General features: G+C 42.2%; 1 protein-coding gene across 1 annotated transcript; it reads left to right on the top strand.

Moving 5' to 3' along the window:
• Positions 1-1,097: 1,097 nt before the first annotated feature.
• Positions 1,098-6,340, top strand: UBD (ubiquitin D). Its single transcript, XM_037167088.2, has 2 exons — positions 1,098-1,247; positions 2,748-6,340. The coding sequence occupies exons 1-2, from the start codon at positions 1,221-1,223 to the stop codon at positions 3,216-3,218; spliced, it is 498 nt and encodes a 165-aa protein (XP_037022983.2). The 5' UTR covers positions 1,098-1,220; the 3' UTR covers positions 3,219-6,340.
• Positions 6,341-8,537: the final 2,197 nt, after the last annotated feature.

The following is an 8,537-nucleotide window of genomic DNA, read 5'->3' on the forward strand; positions in this document are numbered from 1 at the left end:
GGTTGTTGGGATTCCATACAGTTTGATTTTCTGGCAGTTCTGGTTGTTTTTTGTTTCTAATTTGTTGTTGTCCTTCCTTTGGTTGTGCAAGGAGGCAAAGTGTATGCATCTATGTCCCCATATTGGCCAGAAGTCCTTTTGTTTTTCCCTTTTAAAATGGGATTTGTGGCAATGTCCTGAGAGTTTGGGATAGTGGATTGATTATTTGCAATGTTAGTTGGATCAGAGTGATTGAGTACATTCCCTGAAGAGACACTGCTCATGCACTCCTTTATGTCCAAATCCAAATATCTAGAGCCAAGGAGTGACCAGCACTTTTAAGTATCTCTGAGATCACAGTAGTGAGGAGTGTCTAGGACTAAGCGTGGGGAAACAAAGGCACTGTGTTCTGAGAGTGGATGTGGGATTGTTTTAGCACATGGAAGGTGGGAGTCAGCATTTGATTTTTGGTTTTGGATTGTTCTCATGTAGTGGATTTGGTTTGGGACAGGATTAGAGGGCTCAAGAAATGACATTTTATAAACACAGTTTTCTAAGCCTGCAAGACACTTAGGAGCCCTCTTCAATTATCTCATTTAATAGACCAAAGAACCAGTATCTAAAGAGGTGAACAGGTTTGCCCAAAGTAATATAGCAGTTGGCTCCACAGGACTGAACCAGGGATATTTATCCTATGTCTTCTCAGGACATGCTTCACACATCCTGCCAAGACAGTCTGAATAGGCTGCTCATGGTCCCACCACTCCATACCAACTCTGACACCCCTCTGATTCTGGCACCCCTATGATTTGGTGTGGTGCCCAAATCATAGTCTCCTGTCTTCTCCTGGGTGCATCAGGAAAAGACCATAAGTATTAAAGGTCTTTTAGTCACTGAGGGCACAGGGCTACAGACTGGACAGTCATAAGTGAAGAGTGGTAGTGGTGCGTTGTTAATAGGGAAAAATTCTCAACAGACCATTTGATATTCAGAACAAGGAGGACACATGGATTGGCTGAGGGGAGAAGTGCTTGATCAGAAAGTATTCTTGTTTTTTGACTCACCCTAGTAAAAGTGAAAGAAAATTCATGAGACCATTCGAGACCAAAGGGCACCGGAAAGCTAGACAAACATGCAGGGGATTTCCAATTCAGCTGCTTATATAGAAGCTGGATGCAAAGTCCTCTTTATGTCTCCTGTTTCCTCAGTCTCTGGTTTCTGCTGCTCCCTTGATTGCAGAGATGGCTTCCAATGTTTCCTGCCTCTGTGTAAGTTGGGGTTTGATAATGGTAATGGGGACAGGGAAAGCACCTTCAAGAGATGGGGATCTTAGGAATGGATGGGGCACAGTGCTCAGGGAGATGGGGAAGCTGGGAAGGCTTTTTGAAGGGGAGGCCTTCAAGAAGCACTGATATCTCCAGAACGTGAAGGCAGTTTCTGTGAAGAAAAGCTGGCTATTTGGCTCCTGAGTTTTCTTTTGTGTCAGGCCTTGGACTGGCCACTGTGAGGGATAAATGTAAGAGGTAGGTTTGGGCTTTGTGCTTAATATGGCTGGCAAAATTTGAAACTATGGAAATATTCTCTGGAGGTGTTTTTTTCTTACCCCGTTTAGGTGTCCAGGACTCTTAAACTTAAAATTCCTTCTCTTCTCAAAAGAGAGGTTCACAAAACTCATTTATCCTAAGTTGTTAATGAGCTGATACATTACCTTATATGAGAATAGGTATCCTATGAACAGAACCTGAAATGAGGGCAATGCCTAGCACGGAGGTGACAGTGCAGTGAAGAAATGCCTGTGACCTCTAAATAGGGAAGATATATATCTATTTTTTTAACAGAGCATGAGAGAGGTCTTCCAAGGCTTTCATGGGACAGCACAGGGGTTAGCTTCTGAAGACTTAGAGTCCCTATCTTCTGTGAGTGAGGCCCTGTTTTAATTAAAGAATTAGATCATATTTTACAATGGGTAGGTATAAAAACACAGGAAATGAGTCTGTGACCAGAAGGGAGAGGGGAGGGAATTTCAGGGAAGGGTTTGCAGGAACAAGTATAAAGGTCACATGGATAATAACAAGGGGAGGGGGTGGAAATGGGAGGGAGGTGGGGAGGGCTCCAGGGTGGGCTGGGATGGAAGTAAAAGGCAGAAAACTGTACTTGAACAATTAAAATAAAAAGAAAAAAGAAAAATACACCACTCCCCACAGGAAACACAGATGAACAAATATAATTGAACCTAGTGTCACTTTAATATGTGTCATTATTATAAAGCAATGAGATATTAAAAAAACTAAAGTACAGGGTTTTTTTCTACAGTAGTCATGGAGGGCAACCCTGTGCATACTTGATTCGGCTGCCAAATCTCAGAGATTCTATTTGGGAATTATTTTAAGAGCCTTGTGTACACCTTTGGATGGTTTGTATTTCTATTTAGTTTTTAATATTTGACAAACTTTATTTGGCTAGGAAGCAGGTAAATGTGGTGGGAAATTACTAATGACAATTTTGGTATGGATAAGAGGTACAATTATAAGGAATAGGACTGATTTTTTTTGTTTGTTTGTTTGACTTATAACCTCAGAATTCCAAAAGAGAAGTTCCAAGAAAGGGTGAGCCACACCCTTTCTTGCTCCTTGTTTCCAGCTCCTTGTTTTGAAGGAGCTGGAGGACCAGACAGACAAAGAAGGGCAGAAGAATTTCAGGAGAGGGAACGTGGGGTGTAAAATTTGGCAGATATTCTTGGCAAATGTCTGTTGGTCTTCATTGTCCAGGTGAATGTTCATTCTAAGGAATGGGAATCAATGACCTTCACTGCCAACTTGGATGACAAAGTGAAGAAGATCAATGAACATGTCCGATCTAAGACCAAGGTTCCTGTGCAGGATCAGGTCCTTCTGCTAGGCTCAAAGATCCTAAAGCCTCGCAGGAAGCTATCATCTTATGGAATTGACAAGGAGACAACCATCCATCTCACTCTGAAGGTGGTGAAGCCCAGTGATGAGGAACTGCCCTTATTTCTGGTTGAGTCAGGTGATGAGGGCCAGAGGCACCTCCTCCATGTGCGAAGGCATAGCTCTGTGGCTGAGGTGAAAGAGATGATCAAAACCAAGACTGGTGTGACTCCCGAGAAGCAGATTGTGACTTGCAATGGAAAGAAACTACATGATGGGAACACCATGGCAAATTATGGCATCGAAAGGGGCAATTTACTCTTCTTGACATACCACTGCATTGGGGGGTGACTATCCTGGGGATAGGGTGATAGTAGGAGCAAAAGAGCTTATTTCCTTGTATCTCTTACTCAACAGCCACATCCTTTGATGGCTTCTCAAAACTATTGAGAAAGAAATCAATAGAAAGATTAGATTTGGAGGTGGGTGTTAAACTGCAGAATACTTTTTAACACTATGATTCTTTGATTCTAACATAATTAAGTGGCAGGATTGTGTGTATTTCTGAGAACAGAAAATAAATTTTTAAGGCATATTACAGATAGCATTCAGAGCCAGCTTAACAATTAATACTTTCTTGGTTCCTTCTGATTTATAGAAAGACTCCTGTTGCCTTTACTATGCAAAAACATAGTAAGTTTTAGGCTGGGATCAATGTTCTACTTATTTCTGTTTCCATCTATGTGTAAGCCAGTGCTTTACCTATCATATTACCAGATAACTGTTGAACCAAATTGAATTTCTATTTATAGAGAATAGTGAAATCATTTATTATGAAGTGAATTAATCAATCTGACACGATCACAATTTAATTAATAAAGAATTTAGAAGTTAAATTAAACTACAGTACTTCCCCTCTTCTTATTCAAAGCTGTTTGTTATAAAATGAAACCTGGCACCATGCTCCCTCTTATTCTCTCTGTCCTGTACCCAATTAAAAATGGTCCCAATTTCTGGGGATTATGGAGGACATGGAAATATATTTTCCCTGATGATCAAGGGAGTTTTTGCTCTGTGGGGTTGGTGCTTCTTGGCTACAGATTCTTCAGGAGGGAATGCACTTTCTAGAAGGTGGGGGGTTGTGGAGCAATGTTTGCCCTGCCTGCCTTAGGGCCTCTCTAGGTTAGAGGTATCAGTTTGGGTAAGGGGTCTAGGGGTTGATCTCTGAATTGACCCAACACCCTGTCCAGGTTCTGGCTAATAGAGCTTTTTCCTTTCTGGATTCTTCACTACCAGGTTCTCTCTTGGGAAATCATGTCCCTTTCTCCATCTTATGCCCTTCAATTATTCCTCTGTCCTACTGTCCTTCTCTCATGTTCCCTTACTGGCCACATGCACATTTTTCTCGCAACCCGAGACATGTCTACCTTCTTCCCCACCAGTCTAGTCCCTTTCTATCTTTAAATCTTGCTCAAGAACCACCTCTTTGAAGAGTTTCTCAACCTACTCAGCATAAACTACACTGATGGATGTTTCTCATCAAACATATGGGACAAGTGTTTTGTGGTGGGCATTCATCACCTGTCTTAGGTGGGCATTAGATTGAACTGGTTTCCCTATATGAGAGACCATGGGTGGGGTCTCCTGCAAGGCAGAGTCTATGATTTCCTCGTCAATTTGGAGGACTTCTGATGGCAGACACCAGGGAGTCTTTCATGGTGTCTTACACCAGACAGGGAGAGAACTAAAGCTAAGTATCATGTCACTTGTCATCTTACCAGCATATGGATTCTCGAGAGGTGGTTACACTGTCTCCTGAGACTGGAAAGGTCTTCACAAAATCATGCTTTCTCTCTTTATCAGCCTGAGGTGAATAAGCCTCAGTGAAAGCCTGAGGGCCATTTCCCCATCTCTAAATCTGCATTTATAATAGAGGGCATGGGGATTTTTTTTCTCAGCATATGAACATTTTCTTAATAGGATGAAGGAATCTCCGCTAGGGTTAATACCTTAGACTTCCTGATGACAAATCTTGTAGATGCTCATACAGAAATGAATAGCCTGAAGGATAAACTAAGTTTCCAGTGGGCATTCCCATCCTTGGGCCCTGGGCTAACACTTTCTCCCATACCCCACTGAGTCAAGTACAGCCCAACCTGCTGTCTCCACAGAGTGACTTCTCAGTAGCCTCCTCATTGCCTGCCCCCCCCCACACTTTCTTATTTCTGAGGGTGTAGGCGAGTGGGTTGAGGGCTGGTGTGACTACGTTGTATAAAAGCAAAAGCAAAAACAAACAAACAAACAAACAAACAAACAAAAAACCTTGCCCCGCTCTCGGTGGTAGCTGTATGTGGGTTGCAGGTAGGTGCAGATGGCCAAGCTAAATTGTCAGGTGGGAATCCGCATGTGTCCCTTCCACCCCACACCCTTTATGCTTTTCTCCAGTTCCTGCTGGACCACATGCCCCATAGAGGATGGGCCGCGGTGCCATATGAGTCCAGGATGACTGTGGACAGCACCACTGGTATGACCACGCGGGTGGTGAATATCTGGTGCTCGCTGATGTTTCAGCAGGCCAGCCTAAGGAGCTCAGACAGCTCGCAGATGAAGTTGTCCACCTGGCTGTGCACACACAGCGGTTGCACTCACAGGAGCTCCATTTGAGCCAGGAGGCTGGTGAGGCCACCCAGCCAGGAGGCACCAGCCAGCGTGCTGCAGACTTGAGGCAAGAAGAGCTGGGCTAGCACAGTGGGTGGCCACCTGCCTCAGCGTCATGCTCATGGTGAAGCCTGCCTCTACCAGGCCCAGTGACAGAGGAAATAGTGCATGGATGTGTGCAGGAGCAGGTCAGAAGGTAGCAGAGGGAAGAGAATAGGCTGGAGGAGGGCCCATGAAAGAAACCTAGCAGGAAGAAGTGCTCTTCTGTGCTGTGGTTGGCCTAAAGGATAAAAACTCCCAGAAGAATGTTTGGAAGGACAAAATATAAAAGGGCGATATTATCCCCTGCAAGCAAAAGAAAACCTGGGCATGTGGGGTCAGGTGAGGAAAGGGATGGAATACGTACAATGCTTACATATGGATTATAATCTCATTTACAGACCTGAACCCTTAGTTTAGGAAGATAGACATATATTAGCATAGTTTAGTTACTGTATTTACTAGATTCCAGGAGGGAGACAGAATTCCCATTTTATAGATGAATAAACTTAGGCTCATAAAGGCTAAATTGTTCTAGCAAGTGAACAATTTAGGGCTTGTACACAGACCTGTCTGATTTCCATATCAGTTCTCTTTCAGCTGCTTCCCTGCTCCTGGTTGTACTCCTAGGGGCCAATGCAGAAACCTAATCTCCTTCCTACATGATAGTCTTTCAGGTATTGGAAGACAGATTTCGCTCTGAGCTACCCTACCCCTTCTTTGAAACTGTGTAGTGCTTACAAATAAATGCAATAAACCAGGCTGGGTACAATCAACACCTTGTTTCAGGTGCTCTATTCCTATTAAGACAACCCATCACACTGCTGACTATTAAGTTCTCATCTATGGTAAGTCTCTCTCCTAGGCTGCTTCCAATGCCCATGCCCTTCCTGTTTACAATCTGGTGTGATGATTATGATCAACAGAGACCAGAACGTGCATACCAACCTTTAAACAGAGTCAGCGGAGTAGAGGAAAGAACACTAAACTAGAAGTCAGGAGAACTGGGTTCCATCTACCATAACTGCCTTGGGCCAGTTAGTTGGTATGGGGAAGGCACTTTATTTCCCTTCACCTCACTGTTTTCTTGTGTAAAAGAAGGACTTAGAACTACATGCCTTCTAAACTTCCTGTCCTATCCTCTTGGCTCTGATTTCAATAAATATTTTTCAAAGAAATGTTCTGTGAAGGGAACATAGAACATTTTAACTCTTGAGAGTGATGCTGAATCAAATATCCTAATGGTACAAAAACCATAATGATTAATGTGATGGATGAAAGTCATATACAAATCTGTCTACTGCATGTTTCCTGACAAGTTTCACTACAAAGACATGCTCTTTTAAATATCATATTCACTATTCTTACTTTAAAAATTACAATCTCCTATTTTTAAGGAAAAAACTCTTTTCCACCCAACAAAACATCATGTTTATATAGTTCTGTCATATCCTCTTTAGGCAAAAGAAATTTTACTTGTTGTGATTAAGAACAAGGATTTGAGAGTCAGACTGTCCAAGTTTAAGTCTTGATGCTGCCATTTCCTGGCTGAGCAGCCTTGAGCATGTTGCTTAACCTCTTTGTGCCCAGTTTCCTCATATTAAAATAGAATTGGTTAAGTGGGTAAAACACATAGAGCTCTTGGAAGAGTGCCTGGCATATAGTTGGTGTTTAATAAATGTTAATTATTGTTATCCTTATTTCACAGATCAGGAAACAGATTTTTAGAGGGGTCCTAACTAGATAATGACAGACTAATATGTAAGTTTATGTCCCTTTTCATATATTAACACCAATCTTTATTCACCTGAGAATTAAGCATTGTTCCCATTTTATAGAGGAAGACAGAAGAATAATAGAGGTTGAATAACTTGCCCAAGGTCACATTCTGTAAATGCTTATCCAAATTTCAATCCAAATCTGACTAATTCCAAGATCCTTGCTTTAAAAAATAAACCAGACTATATTATTTATTATACTAGGGACTGTGGAGGATAAAGGTACATGCAAAGCTTGACTTCCATTTTTAGACAATTTTATAACATTGGGGTCATGTTGGAGATGAATAAGGTACAAGAGGTTACATTCAGGCTTATGGCCCAATGGTGCTAGAGATGTTGAGTTATAAAAGTCAAATTTTCTGATTCTGGGATTACATAGACACATACCAACAGTTCAGTCGGGCAAGCTTTCAACCACTTCCCTCCAAACAGGCCACACTCTGAACATAGGCACACAATAATAAAATGTAACAGAGAGCATCCTTATTACACGTATGCACAAATTCCCAAAAACAGCTCAGCACATGTATATACATATACACTCCCTCCCATGATCTCCCTCAAGCATCCAGAAGGCAAATCTGCTTTAAAAAGTATTCTATAACGTGTCCCCACACCTCAGTTGGTATTCTAGAATGTGACCTTCATTTGTAAGATCACTTTTTCCTGAGGGCAATGAAATAAAAAGCCTACCTGCATGTCTTATTCTTTGACACTAATATTTAGTTCTTCAGTTTCCAGATGATAAATTGGTCTCTTGCTTCTGCTGGGTTCGAAATGGCAATGGGAATGATGAAAGAAAGACACATCTGTATGACTGTTGATTTCTGCAATGGTGCCTGATGCAGAGACAGGAACCTCAGGAGGAAGATGTGGGGTGGGTCAGCAGAGGAATGAATAGAATGTCTTTGCATTAGAAGCCACCCAAGTCTTGTGAAGCATGAGACTCAGAGCTGGTAATGTCTGTTCCTGGAGAGCCCTGCATTGGGGTATAGACAAGGCAAGACCTGGAGTCTTGTGGTTGGTAGCATATCAGCATTAGCTGGTGGTGGTGACAGAAATGTGCTTCCTGATTCTAAAGTGAATGGCAGTTGTAGAGAAGGAGGAAGATGGTGATGAGTACTCTCACAAGAGAGAAAACTGGGGAGGCAATTTTCCCTGTTATTTAAAAGAGAGGATGGAGCTGTGGGGA

Source organism: Artibeus jamaicensis, unplaced genomic scaffold, assembly GCF_021234435.1.
Source record: "Artibeus jamaicensis isolate MK-2021 breed Jamaican fruit bat unplaced genomic scaffold, CSHL_Jam_final contig_469, whole genome shotgun sequence".
Classification (NCBI taxonomy): Eukaryota; Metazoa; Chordata; class Mammalia; order Chiroptera; family Phyllostomidae; genus Artibeus; species Artibeus jamaicensis.

Excerpts from the sequence above, each read along its gene's own strand:
- UBD (XM_037167088.2), top strand. The coding sequence starts at position 1,221 with ATGGCTTCCAATGTTTCCTGCCTCTGT. Across the intron at positions 1,248-2,747 it reads CCAATGTTTCCTGCCTCTGT|GTGAATGTTCATTCTAAGGA; the intron begins GTAAGTTGGGGT and ends TTCATTGTCCAG.